The following is a 22,657-nucleotide window of genomic DNA, read 5'->3' as shown; positions in this document are numbered from 1 at the left end:
GTCTAATTAATATACGCAATAATTTCTGTTATCTTTAAGTTTTAATATTGACTTTTATTTTCAGTTGAAAAAAGTAGTTTTTTTTATTTAATTTCAACAGAATCTGGAACGTAGTAATGAATAGTTGACGATCCAGTTTTATTCTGCACTGAGGACGGTCAAGCGGAGGTCTTGACCGAAATATTTGCATAATTTTTCACTGGCTGTTAATTTTCCTCGTTTTCTTCCTTTCTTCGTGACGTTTTTTTGTTATATATATATATATATAACGAACTTTAATGTACACAGTGGTGTATTGACAACAAGGTGAGCCTACTTAATATACGCAATAACTTCTTTTATCTTTAAGTTTCAATGTGGCCTCTATTTTTTACTTTAAAAAAGTAGTTTTTTTTATTTAATTGCAACAAAATATGGAAAACAGTAATTAACATTTGACGATCCAGATATTTTTTTTCATGATTAGCCAGTGTGGTCTCAGAAATTATATATTTTTTCATGATATATATATATAATATATATATATATATATATATATATATATATATATATATATATATATATATATATATATATATATATATATTATATAAGTACAGAAATATATAATATTAAAATAATAAAATAATAGAATAATAAAATTAATTACCTGGAGAAAAAAAAGAAAAAAAAGAAGAAAAACCAATATTTTGAAGCACTGAAGACAGTTTGGCGGAGTTCCTTGCCGAAATATCTGCTTTTGTCATTTTCGCTTCTATTATGTCCACTGGCTGATATTACCATATTTTTCCTCTGGTTTTTTACTTTGTTTGTCAAACGTCGGATATAGCCATTGTGGTCTTAGGATGTATTTACGTTTTTTTAGTTTTTTTGGTACTGTGCTAAAATCCAGGACACATGCGAGAAGTGAAGTTTGGTTATTGCTAATGAAATAAAACAAAATTCGATGAAAATATAATAGTTTATGAACAAATTTGGGCTATATATTTGCACATTACGGGGGGTGTGGGTAAAGCATATAGTAAATACGGAACACGCTGAATAACGCGAGAAGTGAAGTTTCTAAAGAAATAAAACAAAATAGAATAAAAATATAATAGTTTAAGAAAATGATTATAAAAACTGCGCCCAGAAGGCAGAAACATCCTTCAGAATCGTGGTAAAATAAACTGTTCAATCACTATGATTGCAGAATAACTGGTTTTTATCTGATGTTAGCATTGCCACTTCTAGCATGTGTCCTGGATTTTAGAACAGGTACCTTTTTTTATATCATTATCCCCTGAAAAATTAATGAATGTGCCATTGCGTTGTTTGCTCTTTGTTTTGCAGAAAAGTTGTGCTTAAATACCGACTCCGTCTACGCTTATTCATTAAATTTATTTGGCTTGTTTCTTTTTTCAAATTTGCCAAATTAGTGTTGCGCAGTTTGTGTTTGTTGCCTACTGGATTGGGGTCACTGAATTCATCGTGGAGACTGCGGAAACATTTAGGTTTCTGTTTTTGCTTCTTTTCCATATAATTGTCTCCTTGGCCACCTGCATGTTAATCAATGAATCGTCTTGAACATTCTTTTTTTATTATATCTGCATATAGAGGATATGCGGGGAATTCACCCCTTTAAGGACTGCAAAATGACTGTCTTCTAGAAAAAAGCTTAAAAAACTTAGATCTTACTCTCAAATCATGCTTATAAACGTATTTGTCAATCCAACTGATTAAATAGGAGGGTCGGTTGGAGTACTTTGGACTAATCTCAGCAGATCGTGATGTTTTTCCCTGTCCCCTTGTTTTCTGCCTTTTTTTGTCTTTGGCCATTGTCCAACCGTGCCAAGATTTGATTGGGCTTCTCAAAATTGACCAGGCTGTGTACAAAAAACACGAGAAAAGCAGAGAAAGAAACTACTTGTATGCAAGACCCCTGAAGCTTGGTTTTAACTGGACCTTTTAAGGGAAAAGCAGAAAGAAAATCTGCCAATTAAAGCACAAGAAAGCTAGTTTTCCCGTTGGCTGAACCAGGCATAAGTTTTGATTGTATCCCCCCACATGTGTTCTTATTGTACCCCTGACTAGTCTAAAAATCCCCGGTTTCCTTATCGTTTTTGGTCGAAATTATTGTTTACCTAATCATTATCACGTCTTAATAGCTAGAAAGAAATGATTCATGATTGAGCACGACCGAGAAAAAATCGATGCCAGATAAAACATAACAATAAAAAATGTTTGCGTCATTTCCCGAAGAAGCAGAATAACAAGAGATTTGACCGGAATTGAATGTGCTGGTAATTTGCATCATTTTTGGCGAGGTAAACCGCAACCACAGAGCTGTTGCTAAGTCAAATTTCCGCAAAGATGATGTTGTCACGTGATGTGTTTAATACTTCGGCAAATAATACTTCGAATTTTAGTTGTCATATCATTAAAAGCAAAAAAGACGGTTTCGAAAATTTGATATTCCTAGTTAGCCAATTTTTCCCAATGAGCCCACTATCTACTGTCGCTTAAATCAGAATATATGGCACCCTTTCAGCCAAGGCCGTATCCAGGGGGGGGGGTGTTACCCGGTTTGAACCCCCCCCCCTCCCGCGAAATTTTTGACCGAGCCGAAAATAAGTCGAAAATTAGTAAAACCTAGGTAAAAATCAGTAAAATTAGTCGAAAACTGAGTCAAAAATTAGTAACCCCCCCCCCCGAAAAAAAAATCCTGGATCCGCCCTTGCTTTCAGCATTTACTCGCTGATATTTTGTAAATGATTGCATATTCTTGTCCCTTGGTGTGTGCGAGGGGCGTCCAATTTCAGCAGTCTGGTTTACATCTTGGAGTGTCACTTGTGCTTCACATTTTCGCCACGCGTGGTAGATTTTGCGCCGTTTGGCACGCTCCGCCTGATGTCCATGGTTTCTGAAAATCATTGGCCCCCGTGGTATGCGGCCTTTATCCTTTCTCACTAATGTACAAAATTGAAATAGCTTAATTAGATAAAAACAGGAATTTAGCCAGGCGCGTACGAAGTTATTTTGGTACTTGTTCAGAATCCGGTAAGTACGTGAAAAGTGAAGTTTCGTTAATGCTAATGAAATAAACAAAATAGGATGAAAATATAACAGTTCATAAACAAATCTGGGCTATATATTTGTACATTTGGAGGGGGGGGGGTAAAGCATAGCATTTATTAAATACGTAACCTAACCTAGCCCAACCAAGGTACCTTTTTTTTGCCCCATCAACCCCAAAAAACTCAAGTTTAAATCTTTGTCACGGTGAGCAACACCTCACAAGGTAGAGAAAACCTGTTTTTCATGTAATTCTTGGTCTTTTTCGATGCGGGCTTTCTCGCAGACTTGATGGATTCTTAACAAGTACCGTTATTTTTTAGTGAGGGAGTTCGAGAAAAAGCAAAGGATATGACTCTTTGGAATTTTGAGCTTTTTACAGGCCTAAAACCGAAATCCCCCCCCCCCCCCACGCAAACGTTAGAACTTGGACTGTCAGATTGGCTCGTTAGTACACTTCTGAAAGTCCGTGAGTGCCCTATGTAAAGTACTCAATATTATACCCGTTTTTTGCTCCTAAGATCTTAGTTCTCTGAACTTTCAATATTCTGCCAAGATTTTCGTTTCTTGCCTGAATCGAAGTGCTTAGACCATAAGGCTCACGAGTCAAAAGTGCTTAGACTGGAAATATTTATGCCTAATAGTACATTCAGTAAAGGATTTTTATTATATTCTCCTCAAACTCCTTTGAGCACTGAAGATTTTTGAAAAAAAAACTGCCCATGAACTAAGATTCCAGTGCTATTATTTTCGTGAAAATCCTTCTCTGTTGAAAGAAATAAGTTCTTAGAAGATTGAGTAGCCAAAATACGGCCCTGTTGTTTTATGAATTATCTTTTATTAGTCAGAAATGCAGGGGCGTAATTTACTATGGGGCACGGGGGACTGCCTTCTCAATACCTCATTTTGCCATACCCTCAGACCTCAGCCCCCCTCCCCCAGCGCAAAAATTGTCAGAACTGAAATAATCCTGCATAATTCAAGCATCCAGAGAAACAGGTTAGTTTTCTTTAGTAGGCTATATCTTTCCCCTTATGGTACTATATGGCTAGCTCATTTTTCCTTTTTCGTTGTCATTTTCACTTGATTTGGGAAAATTGACTCCTACTTTGCCCCCTCCCGGATTTTGATGAGATTACGCCTCTGCAGAAATGCTTTCTGTTGCAGAGTTTTCGCGGCCGTTAACATTGTACAGTGTTCAAAAGGAAACCTGCATTAGAACGTGTTGTTGTCGGTTTTAGACGTGTTGTTGTCCATGGGCGCCCATAGGCTAATTTTAGGGGGGGGGCTTACCTGGTATAATCGGCACTTCCAATGCTGTATAATTGAAATCTCAAGACAAAATGTCATAGGCAGGGCGATAGCGCTGCCTAAGAAAAGAGCGATGTGGGCACAATATATTATTTTTTTTCATTGTTTTAGACCAGAGCACTTCTTATAGAAAGTAATGTCATATAAACTTCAGAAACAGCTCATTTAGGGCAATCAACTCCCCTCCCCCCTTCCCCCACGTCAATCACTTCCCCAAACACGTCTAATAAAAATTTTGAGATAAACCATTTTGTTCAGCGTAGTTTAAAGCTCCGAATATTATGACTTTGAGGATGACAACTCCCCACGACTTTCAGGGCGAGGGTTGTCTACTGGGGGAAATAAGTTTTTTTTTATAGAAAGTGTGGTCGTATAAGCCTCGGAGGGGTCTCATTGGATTGGTAATCAGAAGTTTTACTGGCATTTTTAACAGTAAAAAGTTATTGGAGGTCAACCAGCCCCCCCCCCCTACACCAATCATTTCCCCAAACACATCCAATCAGAACGTCTGAGATAGCCATTTTATTCAGCGTAGTTGAGAGGTCCAGAAAGTATGTCTTTGAGGATGACCCCCCTCTCCATATCCCTCAGGGCAAGGGTTGTAAGTTACGCCTTGGGGGCATATAAAGTTTTTTTTATAGAAATGGTGGCCGTATAAACTTCGGAGAGGGCTCATTGTATTTGTAATCAGAAGTTACAGTGCTCTTTTTAAGAATTAAAGTGATCTAAGGGCCAATACCTCCCCCCCCCCACACACACACACGTCGTATTTTCCCGATACGCATCTTATAGAAATTTTAAGATGGTCATTTGTTGTTGTAGAAACTTCGAAAAGGGCTCCATTCGATTGGAATCGATTAACACGGCCTTTGCGGTTGACACAACTCAAAAAGAATGGAGGTATGGGTTTTAAGTTATGCCCCGGGGGCATATAAGGTTTTTATGGAAACAGTGGTTGTATAAACTTCGGAGGGGGGCTCATTGGATTGGAAATCAGAAGTTTAAGTGCTATTTTTAGAGTCAAGTTTATCGGAGCGTAGCTTTACCCCCACGTCATATTTTCCCTAAATGCATCCGATAAAATTTTTTAGATAGCCATGTGTTCAAAAATAGTCTATAGATCTCATAACACGGCCTTTGTGGTTGACAAAGCCCCCAAAGAATGGGAATAAGGGTTGTAAGTTATGTCCCGTGCACATATAAGGTTTTTATGGAAACGGTGGTTGTATAAACTTCGGAGGGGGCTTATTGGATTGGAAATCAGAAATTTAAGTGCCATTTTTAAGAGTCAAATTTATCGCAGGGTAGCTATACCCCCCCCCCCCCTTCACGTAATATTTTCCCCAAATGCACCTGATCAAGATTTTGAGATAGCCATGCGTTGAAAAAATAGTCCAAAGATCTCATAACACGGCCTTTGGGGTTGACACAACCTCCAGAGTATGGGGGTAGGGGTTGTAAGTTATGGCCCGGGGGCATGTAAGGTTTTAATGAAGGGTTGGTCTTGTGAACTTTAGAGGAGGGTCATTTGATTAAAAATGTATAGTTCTAGTTCCATTTTAAGAGTCAAGCGTGAGGGAGAGAAAATAGCCACCCCCTCCCTCTCTCTGATATCCTCTTTTCCCCAAACACACTCGGATCGAAATTGTGAGATAACCATTTTGTAACCAGTCGTCCAAAGAGAATATAAATATGTGTTGAGTAATCAAATATAAGAAATATTTAGGCAAACGTAGAACTAAATCAAAACAAACTTTGAGCATGTGGACTTTCAAAAAGGTGACAAAGCAATATCTCAAGAACAACCATACAGGTTTTCAAAAAGACATATAAGCAATATCATAGGCACCACCACTCTGTAATAGCTAGAAATATCATTGAAACATTTAAAGAAGCTAATTCGATTCAAAATTGAAAGTTCTAGTGTTCTTTCTAAGAGTAAAAAGAGACTGGAGGGCAATCAGCCCGTCTCTCAAGCCGATTTATTTCCCAAACACATCCAGTCAAAATTTTGAGACAACTGTTTTGTTCAGCATAGTAGAATGGTCAAGCAACTATGTCTGTAGGGATATTGGGCATGTCAACCCCACACAATTATGCAATTGGCCCATTATGCTACATAAACTAAATGCTACTTTGAACTAAGTAAAAAAGCGTTGTCTTTGCGGTTGCCAGTAAGACACTTCAGCAATATATCGAGAACAACTGGGGGTATTAATTTGAAGCTTTTGGGGCTACTACTGTTACTACTTCTGCTCTTACAATTTAAATAAATAAATAGCGTTAAAGCGTTTCTAGTATGTCAAAGAGAATACAAAGAATATTTAGGGGATGATAATAAGTTTATTTTTTCAGGTGAACTTAAGGCGGCGTAAAATCTAATTAAAAAATACTATTTGTGTCAGGATTAAAAATTGTTGAAAAATTTTCTCCCAACATACAACTAGCAAGCCAAACTATGGATTCTTATAAAAAAAAAAACGAAAAGATATATTTTTTTTTCATGAAAATGACTAGCTCAATAAAAAACGAACAGAAAATAATTAAAAAACCTTTTTCCACAAAACAAGTTTTTCAAAGAAAAGTAAAGAGCTCAATTAACCCTAAAATAGGCAGAAATGAAGTCAAGTAAATGCCCAAGCGTAAAACCACCACAAATCGCTATCAATAAATAAATAAAACTCAAAACGAACTGAAATTAGAATAAACAGCCGAGCCAAACTCGAAACAAGCAAAAATTAATACTAGTAGGGCAGATAACCCCCATGCCTTCTCAAGGTTAGAACATAATTTGCGCTTTACTGAAAACGCAATACGTTTCAATGTTTTCACTTTTCTTACTTATGTAAACACAAAAAATTTAAGACTTTAAGTAATAAATATCCGTATAGGTATATTAAACTGACAATCCATGCTTTTTTTTTTTTTTTTTTTTTTTTTTTTTTTTTTTTTTTTTTTTTTTTAATAGTAAAGAAGAAATTATGTTTTGGCCTTGAAAAGGCCAGACTTATGTCTATGAGTATGAAACTTATGCCTATGACCAGACTATGAGAAGGCCGCACAAAAACTTAGTTTGTGGAAAATGTTACAAATATAAGGCAGCGGTCATTCAGCCAGGGGGATGGGTAGAGCCCCCCCCCCCCTTAAGGACGTCCATTTTGCTATCTATTTTAGACCGTGAAGGAGACCTATAATTTTTATCTTTTGAAAGAAGTAAAAGGGCATTGGCAAGAGTAGTACAACACACCTTAAGAGCGTTTGTGATCTACCGTGTAAGAAAATTCGGTTGGGTAGCTCTTAGGGCATCATCTTTGTGGAAAAGATGGTGTTGTATACTACTTTTGAAACATTAGAGAGGGGTTTACTTAGATTTGATCAACAGAGCTATTTGCAGTACATAATGGATTTAATTCTAATCCATATATGTGAATAACATTGTCGCCACAAAGACGATATTCTCTGGTATACAAGAGGTTACCTAGTGAGCAGCCCCTATGGGATTTTATTTATAAGCCGGTTTCTTATCTCCTTCTGTCCCGAATAACAAAGTTTTTATGGGTTTTATTGCAACCTGTGGGTGGTGATCCTGGAACTCTTAAAGAAGCAACTATTAACTTGTACAGTCAACCTTTTAATAGCCAAGTTTTCGTTTTGTAAATAAAATCTCAACGTGGAAAGCAAGTGACGGGTGACAGAATACATTAGAGTTATTTAATTTGGGTTATATATTTGCATATTAGGGGGTGGGGGCTAGTTTAAGTTAGATTACCCCACCCTAATGTGCAAATATATAGCCCAAACTTTTTTTTTTTTTTTTTTTTTTTTTTTTTTTTTACTCTAGTAATCTGTGAACATGATTTGGCGCGGTCATTTAATTGAAGCAGGTGACATATTTCTAAACTGACATTTTTCGAGCATTTTTGTTTTCTTCTGTTATTATTTTTACTCAAGTATAATTTATGTACATCTCCATAAACTAAAAAAAAAACATGATTAATCACCCTTAACAACTTTTACAACATTTTCGTGCATGTTGAAAAGAGCTTACTTATAGTTTCTTGTTTTGTACTGACATACATAAAAATTTGGAAAATTGTGGCAGAGACAGCCGGGTTGCCACCTGCAGCACGAAAATGCTAGTCAATAGTGTGACTGTAGCACCGAAAATCGCTGTGTAGCCCGCAAATTTGGGCGATTGTAGCACTTTAGGAACTGACCGTAGTGACAACCCTGATAGACAGAATATATCCAGGGTCCACGTCCCCCTTAAAGAACTCCTGAAATAGCGACAGCAGGTACCTATGCGGGGGTAAAGGCAGAAACAATGTCTCCCCAGAGGAGGTGTACAAAAAGTGCTGCTTAGTCAAGGAAAAGTAGTCAACTTGCTGACGTGATTGCAGTAGCCAATTTTAATCTTATGCATTGGTCTTAGTGTAGATGTTAAGAATTACTAATAAGCTAGCAAGCAATTGTCCCAAGAACAATGCTGGGTCTTACCCCCCCCCCCCCCCGTGCAACGACTAGGCTTCTGGATATGTCCCTGAATCTATGCCTTGGATTTGTTTTATTCTAAATATTATTTATAATATATAATATCTATAATAGTTAATAAAATATAATATCTAAATATATAATTTATAAATATATTTATAAATTATAAAATATAAATAAATTCCCCAGAGTAGGTGGTAAAGAAATAATTTCTCTAGAGGGCCTGATGAATTATCAGCACACCTAGATATTTTTTGAAGGGCGAAGGCCATCAAAAATAGTTTTAGGGGGAGAAAAAAGTTTTAGATTCTAAAAATTCTTTATTTCTTATATGTTTTTGGTCTTTTGGGGGGGGGGGGTATAATGCTCAGTTGACCTGCTAACCCTTTGTGGTCACCTTGTTTTTCACTGGCCAGGGTTTTAGAGGAGCGTTTGCTATTCTGTTAACCTATGGCGTTTTAGTGCTGCTACCCATTTATAATAGTATTTCGCATTAGTAGTAAGAGTAAAACTACGTGAGTCAAAATTTCAGTGAATGTCGTCCCAATAATTCGAATATAAAAAAAAAAATATGAATTCAGAGATTCCAATGCTGAAACAAATATTGTATAAAAAATATTGTGTTTTCCTCTATTAAAATTAAATTTAGAAATTTGATTCAATTTTTTCAATTCAAGTTATTTAATGAAAATGGTTTATTTTTAACTTCGATGTCCTTCGCACCTTAAAGGAAGAGAGAAATGAAAATAAAATACGATGAAAAATAATATAGGCTGCTGACAGTTTTGTGGTTTTTTGCAAATTGAACGAATTATTCCGTGAGTTTGAACTTTTTAAATTACCTGTTATATAGACTAGTACCTCTCAAGCATAAATTCACTCCTAGAGTTTAATAATATATTTGCAAGTCGTAAATTTGTTGTATAACTACTTTTTTATGGTTAGCTTGAAGAATATGTCGGGAAACGGAATCAGTAATAACCAGTAACTGACTAGTAAATTGTGTTATTATTTTTTTTATATATTACAATAATTTTAGTTTTTGAAGTTGGAAAATGCGACTTTTTCGTTGTATGATTTGTAATGGTAATAGCCATATTTGTAATTAAAAAAATTCGTTACAGGTGCTTCTGCTTCTTGTTTTCTTGAAAAGCAAGTTTTTTTTTCAGATTGGTAATTTGTACAAAAATCATTCTGATGTTGTTTAACATCAGATGTCTGATGTTGTATAAATCTTCCAGGCAATTCGTTTTGCGCCCTAAAAGCCATGTTCGTATTTGTATCATTACTTACTTTCTTATCATTAATTACTTGGGTTCCATTGTAACTGAACCACCGTGTAACTGAACCCCAAGCAACTGAAATCCTTTAACTGAACCACCGTGTGACTGAACCACCGTGCAACTGAACCCCAAGCAACTGAAACCCTTTAACTGAACCACCGTGTGACTGAACCACCGTGTGACTGAACCACCGTGCACTTGAACCAACGTGCAACTGAACCCCCGTGCAACTGAACCCCCGTGCAACTGAACCACTCTGCAACTGAATTACTGAACCACTGTGCAACTGAACTACCGCGCAACTGAACCACCGTGCAATTGAACCATTGTGCAAATGAACCACCGCGTAACTGAACCACCGTGCACTTGAACCAACGTGCAACTGAACCCCCTTTAACTGAACCACCGTGTAACTGAACCACAAGCTACTAAACCCCCATGTAACTGAACCCCCGTGCAAGTGAACCACCGTACAACTGAAGCCTCGTGTAACTGAACTCTCGTGTAACTCAACCACCATCATTGGGTAAAGCACAAGTTAGAATCTTTACATGTTCAACCTTGTTGGAATTGTTTGCTTTTTGAGTCTTTATATAAATTACTGTCAAGATGATTTTTAAAAATGCTCTGTTTTGTTATCACAAGAATAAAGAACATCGGACGTCATAAACTCTAAAATCCAGATTTATTTCTCTTTTTTATATCTGTTAATGGGGGTTACCTTCACCCTGTCACTTTCTACGGGTCTAAGCGTTTACCCCCTCCCCCGCTGAAAATTTCCCCTCTTTCACCGACGGCAACCTCGTCACCTAGAAAATACCCCCTCGTGGAGATCACAGTTTTAAAAATTTAAAATCTGCTTTGAGTTGTGTTATTTTTTAGTTTAGTTGAGAAGTTCTAAGGGAAATGGCAAGCAGGACTATATGCTTAAATCTTGCCCCCCCCTTCCCTTCAAATACTTTCTTCTCATGAAAGATCCTCCAGAAAACCCTCACACAAAAAATTTCCGTATGTTTCCCAATGCCAAATACTATCTGTAAGCAATTATAGACCAATCAAAAAACTTAAAAAGGAAATGAAACTTCTGCAATAGGGTTATCTGATTGTTTTGTAGCTAGAAAGAGGAGATACCTCAAAGGGTGCATTTTGATGCCAAAACATCTCACCTCTCATTGAGCCTTCAAATAAATACAGAATTAGCTCTAAGAGAGAGACGACTGGAGGATGGAGGTAGAAATTGTTTGATAATCCCCTGGCATTTCTAGTCTTTTTTTTATAAGGCGAAAGTAATTGGAGACTAACCAACCGCAAGAGGTGTTTTTTGGGGGGCGGATTTTCCACGGGTAGGTATTTTCTGGGAGGGGGTATTTTCCGCGAGGTGTTATTTTCTGCGGGATATTTTCCTTAAGGGATATTTTTGCGGGGGGGGGGGTTAAATGGCGGCTCTCACCGTCTACATACTGTAATTTTTTTACCACTTTGATTATTTTGTTGTTTTCGTTTTGTGGTATTTTCTACGCTGGTAGTTGTTTACCGTTTGGTTTGAAAAAGGTTAATTATTTGCTTCGGTGCAACGGTTCAGTTGCACGGTGGTTAGTTGCACGGTGGTTCAGTTACGCGGTGGTTCATTTGCACAATGGTTCAATTGCACGGTGGTTCAGTTGCACAGTGGTTCATTAATTCAGTTGCACGGGGGTTCAGTTGCACGGTGGTTCAGTTGCACGGGGGTTCAGTTGCACGGGGGTTCAGTTGCACGGGGGTTCAGTTATACGGGGGTTTAGTTACATGGGGGTTCAGTTAAATGAGGTTGAGTTGCACGGGGGTTTAGTTACACGAGGGTTTAGTTAAATGGGGTTCAGTTGCCCGGTGGTTCAGTTACACGGTGATTCAGTTACAGGGGTTTAGTTGCTTGTGGTTCAGTTACACGGTGGTTCAGTTACACGCACACTAGTTGCTTGATATAATGGGTAAGTGTTTGCAACACCCAGCTAATCATATCCATGTAGGAATTGCGTACAGTTTGTAGGTTCATTTAAATGTAACAGATTTTATACGTAGTTTGGTAAACCATACTCAGTTCTGTCGAGTGAAGCTTGGTTAATGCTAATGAAATAAAATAAAATGTGATGAAAATATAATACTTTATCAACAAAATTATGAAAACTACAACAAAGAATTATGGGAGGGGGTCTTGGCCATATTATATTAAATTCATAACCTAAACTAACCTAACCAAAATACCAAGTAAATATTTAATTAAAATATAGCTGCAATGTCGTTTCCCATCGCGTCAAAGTTAATATTGTCTGGTATAAAGACCATGAAAACCGGTTATTATCCCATGTTCGTGATACAAGATCTTGAGTGTGGTTGCTATAAGACAAAAGTGCCCGATTTTTATAATTAGCCTATAAACTAATAAGAAGAACGTTGTCCAAATTGTGCCTTTGCCAGATCTTCTGTACAGAGGGGAGAAAATTTTTGGGAAACGAGGCGTGAGCCGCTTAAGGCCGTTCCTTGACCTTCTGTAGTGCGTACAATTGTTGTATTATAATTTTCTTATGTTATTGGCAACTTCTATAACTAGACACTTTTTCTGCCTATTTTTACAAAAGAGCAACAGCCATTGAAATTTTTTTTTTTATTTTTTATAAAAAAAAAAAAAAAAAAACAAAAAAAAACAGGACCAATCATTAAAGAGGCAATCCTGTGGGAATCGAAAGGCCTATTCAGAATGATATTTTTTAAATATCGATGTAAAACTAACGTTAATTTAAGCCAATAATATTTTTCATGATCTTCTGATTGGTTGAGATATTCTATGAAATTTCTGTTTGGATCAAACAAGCGATGGCTAAATATCGGTAGGCCTATTAGTAAAATATCATTGCGAATTAACCCTAACAGTGATCAAAATCGCTAGTCGATACAATCGACAATCATTACCTATTGGAGCAATTTTTCTTTGTAAACTTTATGAGCAATGATTGAAGACCCAAATATGGGATCTCATTTCTAAGGCTGCAACGAAAATGTTTATATTTAAACCTTCAGGATATTGCTTTGGGGGTGTAGGAGGTGATATACCCCTTTAATTATTTTTAAAATGTGAAACAATGTTTTTTTTTTTTTTTTTTTTTAACGTTCTTCCCTGTCATTTATGGTTCCACCTGACTCGTGTTGCTAGGGAATCCCTGCGATTTTCAAGTTGTTGCAGAGAAAAGGGGACTGTGCTTTTACTTCTTGTTGTCTTGAAGCATGTTCCTGAATAGGTGGCCCGCATAGCGGCTCTGATTTTCAAATTCCGCTTACCTGGTATTTGACCAACAAAACTTTCAATCTTTATTTTAATCAACCTTTTTATACAAGTGTTACATCGTCCCAACTTAACCAGAGCAAGCGGTCCCAGCCCCAACCCCAAATCCGCCACTACGTTAGCACTGGGAAAAATTGAAAAAAATTGGCTTCAGAAAACATCTAAGTTAATTTTTAGATTTTCCCCTCCCCTATGAGAAATTCACTGACCTTTCTCATCAGGGATTTTTCACAAAAGGATTTTTTTTTTGGGGGGGAGGTACAAAAAAAAGTATCAAAGATTTGTTTTAATACAAAATTAAAACAAATAAATATAAAATTGAGAATAGTCCAGTGTTGTATCTTTGTTTTCTTTTTTTTTTATATCAGTAATTCGAATATTTACGTTTCAGATTTCAGAATTGAATAGGATAGACCCTCAAAACGGGACCAAAAATCATCATTTCTCACTATTTGCAAATAAAAAAAAAACATATAATTGTCGAAATTATAGAGCTCCCACGCATATGTGGGTGTGGTTTGGGGATTCACCATCCCCAATGAAATCAGAAGATAGGTCTGTAATGTATTGTTTTGTAATTTAGATCTATACCCAAAAAATCAGACCTATGTCAATTATAGACATACATATACATACTTGTTTGAAAATGGGGTATAGGACGCTCCCTCTAGACTAATCAAAGAGATCAATGTGAAGAAGATTCGAGAAATCTATTTCTGAATTTCTTCACTATTTGTGTGTTCATTTTGCAATAAGTGATGTCAATCGAAAAAAAATATAGGGGGTGGGAGCAAATGTATTTTTCAAAGTATGTTGTTTTTTCAAATTTTAGGAGTGAAAATCCATGCAAGGTTTTTTTTTTTTAATGCAAATACTAAAAGAGGGTATTCTTGAATGTCTAGGGGTGGATGCAAACAATCTAGCGGCCCCCTATATATCCCCTTCTCTCAATTACCCCAATCTTTGGAATAATATACGAAGCCCTCCAGCTTTGGAGAACAATTCGCGACAACAACATTAGCAGCCCCTTAATCTGCATTTGACAGTAATGTTTTTTTTAACTCCTATTGAATTACAGCAGCAGTATTTTGCATGATTATTTTTCATTATTTTCAGCTTGTGGCTTAATATCCCACCGAACATGTTCGGCCACTGGTTTACCCGCTTGTCTCCAAGTCACATCTGAGAAGAATAATCGATATTCAATCGACGAATCAGGTAAGAGATATAGGGAATAGAGAAAAAGGGAAGAGCCCTCCGCTGTTGCCAACTCCGCTTTCGCCCGGAAATACAACATCAATTATGAAAAAAGAGATTGTTTCGCAACTTGAGGGGAAATGGCGAAGGTTTCGCGAAGAATGTTACCCGTACTTAATGACCCATTGTAACTGCTGTGCTGGATGTGGAGGAGTTCATTTATTTTAAATTAGGTTTTAAGCTGTGATAAGATTGCGTAAGATTATAGTTAGGCTACTAAGGCAAATTATGAAAATAAATTTTTGCTGATGTTTTTTTTTTTCAGAGTTTCTTTTGATGGGCTAATATTTATATACTTTTGGATCGTAATTTACTATAAAGTATGGCTGAAACTAAAATTAGAAGCTTAAGGTTTTGGATTCAAAACAGTAGTATATATTCTTGAAAATGTAGGGGAGGGGAAAAATGCATTCTTCATAACCTCGGGGAATTTTGTTGTTTTTTATTTTTTAATGAAAATACCAAAAAGAGTATTTTCAATGAAAATACCGAAGTGTATTTTTCAAGATATGGGGTAAATAATGTAAAGGGGGAATAAATACCCCCCCCCCCCACCTCAGTTATGTTTATTTAGTGTGTCATTCACCAGGTTTTAGTAATAATAAAAATATCCTAGATATTTGAACAAGTAGCTGGCTTTGTCATACTAATGTGAAAATCACAAAAGCAAATCAAGATAAAACACTTTTACCCCATTATCAAGAAGATTAGACCCCCACGTAAGAATTTTTGAAGGGTAAGGATAAAAAAAGCTCTCTGATAATTTAAATAAAAATTGCCCATAAATCCGAGGAAAAATATATATATTTTTGGGGGGGAGGGGGGGGGGCTCTCCGTCAACGTATGTTCGCAGAGTAAATGCTTTATTAAGATTGTGTGAAATGGCAGTGGCTTATGCAAACTTTGAAATGGTTTTTGATGATTTCCCCTTGACATGTGTATCTCTAATTTGACAATGTTGGCTAAACTTGGCTATGTTAGTTTATTGAAGAACTAAAGTAAATCTATAGTATTTAAAGTTAAAATGCCACATGTAGACACTACCACCCAAACTTTACCAAAACCTTTTATCCTCGTTAAATTGTATAGCTTCATGTTTTGTATTTTCTCTTTTTTTTTTTTTTTTTTTTGCTTATTTATGGAAAAAAAAAACTCGAAACGGGTTTACTCACAGTTTTCGGAATTTCAAAACTGCCATTTCGTGGCAGAGTGGCGCAGGCCCCAAGATCCTTGTACTATGTACTAGAAACCATGGGAATAAATTATTCTTGATAATTGTTGAAAAAAATTATGAATTTATTCAAATGTTTGAACAGAAAACACATTAACTACTTTGAAGTTGCTTTAGAGCAGTCGTCTTCTTTTTTACTAAATTACTTCACCGTTAAGGAGTTCAGCACATCTATCAGGTATATCTGACAAACATCTTGTCAATGGGGTGCTGGCTTCCTGCCAACAGGTGTACATCTCGGAGTACTATGTATGCTTTCATTGGGGGTTCTGGCCTCTCTTGCACTCGGGTCAAAATATTGATTTCCCCCCCCCTGTCTTCCAAAAATTTTCTGACCAAATGTTAGCAACATTTTCGTTTATTAACAAGTTTTTTATTTATTAACAAAACTTTATATGGGAAAAAGGAAAAGTTCGGATTCAATTTGCTTATACCTGCTGCCAGCAGCGTCCTCTATTTTACCGAAAATAAAATCTCAAAAATTACAATGTGACTATAAGTGTTAAAGAGGCCCTAGATGGTCAATCATTTTGGTGAAAAGTTTCCGTCAATCCATTGACATTTGCTTCAATTAGTCTTCAATCGGCCCTTCAATCTCGGCCAAAACTAATCTAACACACTACATTTGATCAAAATGATTGAGTCATTCAAACTTTTTATCAATCACCGTCAACGCTTGACTCAAGTGTCAAACAGGTTCCTAGACGGTCAATCATGCTTGAGTCAATCGACTGACGGAAGCTTTTGATCAAAATGAATGACCGTCTAGGGTCTCCTTTAGATTATTTGAAATTTTGCGCCCCTAAAATTTCTTCGCCCGTGGCAAATGCTCCCTCTGTCCCCCCTTAAACTGTCGCTATGTGCTGGGCAGTTATAGTCCCAAAAATGCTTGGTACACTCCCCAAAACGCTTGGATAGTTCCGCGACGTATGGCACGCGCCACCTGGTTTACATAATTTCTGAGAGGGGGTGACCTCTGCATCTTGTTCTTTGCCCCATCACCTTTTGTGATTTCATCTCTTTTTTTTTTCACACCGCTACAAATGAACCTGGAGATGAAAGAACCTTCTGCTTGAATTATTGACTACAATTTTGTTATTTCTGTCCTATAATTTCTCCTCAAATTTATTTTTTCTGACGTAAGTGAAATGCAGTTCCATGCAGCCTCTGACATCGCTGTCACAGGATTTTGATAAAGCAATACCTTCGTAATTCATTTGATCTCTTATTGTATATATATATATATATATATATATATATATATATATATATATATATATATATATATATATATATATATATATATATAGGGATAACGTGAACATTAACGAATCAAATACTTTTCTTGTACCTACTTATTATGAGAACATTTGGCCCTCTGCAAATATTTGCCATATAATACCAGTAAATATGGGGTGAGATTGTATATTGCACTGACGTTTATTGCGGGGAAATGTTTTATTGTGACGTCGAGTCTCTTTCGCTAACTGAAATTATGGGGCCAGGATGAGAAAAGAATTTGCAAATTGCTGAGGGGTGAGGTCGCGAATGCAATTCATGATTGTGTGTTTTTCATTGAAAACTAAGTGTGAGAAATGGCACGTAAAATAGTTTCACAATAAATATTGGTAGATTGCCCTTTTTTCGTAATGTATGTGAAAAACGTTTGTAATGTTTAAATTATTCTGGAAATGATTTCATTTATATATGACAACTTCATTGAGGATTGCTTGAATTGCTTGAATTGAATTGTTTGAATGTTTATTCCCCAACCTTACGTTTAGCAGGCTAATTATCCTTTGTAGGGTCTAATTTCGGGTCTTCATTGTTGTTTGTATTTACGAATAATGTTTTTACATACAATAAATTTACTTGCAAATAATTTAAAGGATAAAGAATGTTTTTATATGTATTGTGAAAGAAAGGACAAAGTGCCAATATTTTATAAATTAGTTTATATTTTTATCACACTTAGATAATATTTTATTAGGATTAACCTTACTTGACTTCTTGGGTGGTAGGGGTATATCATCAGGGACGTCGTTTTGGGATGGCAAGAGGGGGCACTTGCCCCTCCCCCCCCCAATAATGTGGGAAAAAAATATTATACATCCCATGCCCTTTGAATATCCGGATATGGACCCTTCTTGCCCCCCCTCCCATTAAACATGCTGGAGATTCGCCCCTATATATCATATAAGTACCATTTGGTCAGCAAAAAGTTTTGTTGTTGGATAAATACTAACTCAAAAATGACTAGATCTGAAAAAAGGTGACTAAGAAAACTTATGCAAAAAAAATCAATTGAATGGCATCTGGCAAAGAAAAAAAACGACCGATTAGGCATCGGTGCCAAGAAAATAGCAAATTCCAAAATTATAATGGGCAAATTACCAGTTGACAAAGAACAAGCGTAAACGAAAAACAGGAACAAATTATAAATATTTAAATCACTTTAGAAATTATCCTATTTGGACAGTAAAAAGTATAGGCGGTGGATAAGCATTCAAAAACTGACTCAAAAATTACTAAACGGTGGAAAAGATGGTTAAGGGAACTGACCGTAAAAAAAAAACGGATAACATCTGGCCAATGATAAAAAAACACCGATCAAACTCCAAACAAGCTCCAGCCTATTCTGGAGACATTGTCTCCAGGGGGTAAGAAAAACAAAACTGACATCAAAGAATTTCTTATGTGTTTTTTTTTTTTTTTTTTTTTTTTTTTTTTTTTTTTTTTTTTTAAGGAAAATGTTATGTCACTTAAATGCAAGAAAAGAGGCTTAAAGAAAGTACGTAATATTTGTATAGTTAATAATTTTTATAAATAATTAGGTGATCAAAGACTAAATACCTAAAAAGAAAGATTTGTCTTACTTGAAAGGGCAGTTTTTAGGTCAAAGAATTGGATATCGGATTTGCCAGGAAACTGGAGCGATTTCTTCGGTCTGCCGCTAAAATTATTTTTTAAGATAGTATTGGTCAAAGCCCATCCACACTGAGATTTTACTACACCATTATTTAAATGGCGCTAATTTGAGCCAATCAGAATTTTCCGTAAAATTTTTCGGTTAATCAGAAAATTCCATGAAAAATCGAATTGTGTCTAATTAGCGCTAGCTAAATCTCTGTATTAGTAATATCCCATTGTGAACGGGCCTTAAAAGTGACTCGATCACTTTTCGAACTATGATGCGATTTTCTCCGAAGTAGGCGCTAAATTATAGATAAAATAATATTAAATTAAATAATGTTTTAATTAGCCAAAGGCGCTTGAAACAAATCTTAATGGATATTAAAAGCTTTATTATTGAGGGACATGTAAATTGCTTTCTTATTCATTTTTTTTTTTTTTTTTTTTTTTTTGCTTGCAAAACAAGCGGGATTGGAAATTGCGGTAATATTCTAGATTATGGGCTTTTGTTGATCTTTGAATGTAGTTAGGTTAGGTGAATGAAAACTTCTGGAATAAATCCAGAGCCTAAAATATACCGTAGAAAGGTATTGCCAAGCTACTATCGCTGCCTTTTTTTGTTTCCAGGGCTTAGAAGACTATATACATAGCTGTTGACTGTCTAAATTTTGACAAAATATTTCATCCCTATTTTGCGTTTTCAATCTCTTTTTCATTGACTCTGATTTTTGTTAAGGTAATTTCTGTTCTTTTGGTAGAATTTTAAGCCACACCAAAGTTTCTTTCCCAAAAATTTAAGAAATAAATTTACAAGTTTTAGAAACCTTATTTACCGCATCAGGATTGAGCAAAGATATGAGGCTCAAAACACTTTCCTATGCCTGATTTGACCAGTGTATCTATTTTTCAATGTTTCACTTTTACAACACAAAGATTGTAAAAGGTCACCAAAGGTCAATGCCCTTTGGACGGGGGAAGGAGTGGATATAGGTGCTTCAAGATACCTTCCCAGGGAATCATTAAAGCTCCGGATCCATTCGTGGTAGTTCCATTCACTTAACGTAGAATTTTATAAAATTTGTATCTTAAAAATGATTATTTATTCTGTCTTACATGCATTTTTTTTTTCAAAAGTTAGTTCGGATCTTAAGAGGTCCAGAAAGACCTTGTTGGCCTTTATCCACTGCTTGCATCTATGGAAGTTTTAGTTCATGGGAGGCACAGACCCTTATTGTGGACTAATTTCCCTGATTGGTACAAAAAAGGCTCATTCTTGTAGGTCAATCTGATCTTATCTCATCTGATCTGATCAAATCTGATCTTATTTGAACCTTCGAACAAACATCTGTCCCCGCGGAAACTTAAAAAAACTAATTTCCGTATAGGCTATAAGACGATGCATTTTTAAGATAAGTACTCTTGCCATGGGTATGGCCTGGACTGGGAATCTGTCGATGTGGCGAAATGTAGCTTTACATGGCAACTGTGGTTGGTGGTCAATGCTTGGGACATAATTTCAGTTGTATTGAGTTTAAGGAAGAGAAAAGAATATTCCCGGAGGAGCTTCCAAATAAGACCTTGTTTATCTTATTTTCCGGAAGTTATTTCCCTTTTCCATGTATATTTTATTAACTTTGAACCTTGTGGAGGCGTCATGACCTTCTGACTTTTTGCCAGTGTTGCCAAATGTTGTCTAGGTGACTGACTGTTTTTTTTTGTGGTGCCTGTGATTTTGAATCCCTTTTGTTCTTTTGGGTCCATAGGTTTTTAATGGTATAGCACATATTTCAATCAAATAAATAAAATGCAAAATAAATCTAAAATAAATTCCTTATCTGCTCGACGAGGAAGCCGAAGGGAGTGTTAGATGGAGGATTTATGTGAAACCAGATTAGTGAAAAATTTTCATTGAAAAAATGAAAATTGAAATTGCATAGAAAATGCAAATTCATAGAAATTGCACTTGATGTTTTTTCTACTTTCGAAAATCGCGTATATTGCGTGTGCATGACGTAGCAGGTGCGCCACAAGTGGTGGCATAAGTGGTACTCTAAGATGTATCAGTTGCAGGAGAGTCGGTAAGCCCCTTTATTGCTCAGTTGAAAAATCACAGAGGCGATGGTCAAACGCATTTATCGTCGTTGTAAAGAAACAAAATAATTAAACTGGATATTTCGTGTTTCACATCCCTTTAGATAAATGGCACTATGTTCGAAAAACCTCCAAAATGTCAAAAAAAGACTTTGATATTTAAGCCATCAAGACTGGACCACGGTGACATTTTTTTTTTTTTTTTTTTTTTCATAAGACCCACCTCTTTTTTTAAACAGCTAAGTATGTAACGTGGATTTCCGTGTAAAAAATATCGTCCACAGGACCTTAGGGATTTTCCCTCCCCCCTCCCTTTCGATGGCTTTCGATATCGTACCGGCAGACCCCATTTTTGTTGTGTGTATTGTTTGCTGTATTTATGTTTTGCCTCTCTAGTTATATTTATTTGAAAACCGTTGTGTAAAACAAAAAGATGGGGCAGAGAGTAAGAAAAAAAAGTAACATCTTATAGCAATTAACACAAATGAAAACAAAGGCCATATGAATGACTTCAGAAAAAGAAAGAAAAATAATAATAAAATAATGTAATCGGTTTATTCAATTCGAAGGATGGCGTGGCTGGAGCAACCCGAAATTGTTGTTTTTCTACAGGAATAATGGCATAAGCCGTGTTGTACCTTTATCATAAGATAATCGTTACAAGTTTATGGGTTAAAAAGAATATATAAGGCCATACCTATGGCGCAAACCCTTATCTGGATCTGACTTTTTTGTCAAATAAAACTCTGGGTATTAAATGACATAAAGTTAGGAAAACATCTAAAATGCAAAGTATTACTTAGATAGCATGCAGACAGACCACTTTTTTGTTATGGCACTATCAACTATGGATATAGTCTGACTTTCATCTACTTTTGAATATAAACCTCAGATCGTGCCCTGTCGACATGTAATGAAGGATAACGCAAATTCTTAACTCAATAAAACAGAGATAGATGACAAAAGAGGGACCATGTTCCATTCTTTGGATTACTAACAGTTAGTTGTTCGTAACATTATCGTAGCTGGAGCTTGGTGTCTCCATAAGGAGACACCAAGGAGACGTACATAAATGTACGTGGAGACTTGGGGAATTCATGTGCTATTTTCAGAAGGACAGGAGGATCAGTGGCATCTATTCCCCTTTCCGGGGATCTACAACTTAGATTTTCATCTAACCTTTAAGGGAAGTAATCTCATGAAATAATTTCAAGGAACAGTCAAAGATTGCTCCGTTGGTCCCCAAAGAAAGATTATTGACTCATCGCTTGACTCTCGTTGATCACTTTTTTGCTATGTTACTGTCAACTGTGAACTAAGTCAGAATTCCATTTACTTACGAAAATAAATTCCATATACTTTACGGATTTGTACTTTGTTGATATGTAACTCAACTCAATAAAGCTAAGATAGGTGACAAAGAAAAACATAACATTTCATTATTAGGATGGCTAAACAGTTGCTCGTTGCATGATCGTGTGTGGAACTTTGTCTCACCATAAGGACATTTATAAATATACGCGGAGATCTTCTGATTGAGTCGTATATGATTAGATAGATTTAGTCATCAACAAAATAAGAATTACCAGTCGTGAGGACACGCCGTGGTTCTGACTGTTAATCTCACTATAGTTTTGTTGATGTTTTATATAGTAGCCTATAGTTTTGTTGGCTACCCAAAAATACACCACTGAAGACAAGAGCTGGGAA

The 22,657-nt window shown here is 36.0% G+C and overlaps 1 protein-coding gene across 1 annotated transcript in view; it reads left to right on the top strand.

The window, feature by feature from the left end:
* Pi3K21B (phosphatidylinositol 3-kinase regulatory subunit alpha) overlaps positions 1-22,657 on the top strand; it is a 293,295-nt gene that overhangs the window by 199,072 nt on the left and 71,566 nt on the right. Inside the window, exon 8 of the mRNA XM_089106583.1 lies at positions 14,572-14,673. Coding sequence (XP_088962709.1) covers positions 14,572-14,673 — 102 coding nt within the window. The remainder of the gene's footprint in view (positions 1-14,571; positions 14,674-22,657) is intronic.

This window comes from Artemia sp. Qi Xiang Cuo, chromosome 21 (assembly GCF_049724085.1).
Source record: "Artemia sp. Qi Xiang Cuo chromosome 21, ASM4972408v1, whole genome shotgun sequence".
NCBI lineage: Eukaryota > Metazoa > Arthropoda > Branchiopoda > Anostraca > Artemiidae > Artemia > Artemia sp. Qi Xiang Cuo.
The sequence above is the reverse complement of the archived record's forward strand: the minus strand, read 5'-3'. Positions and strand labels throughout refer to the sequence as shown.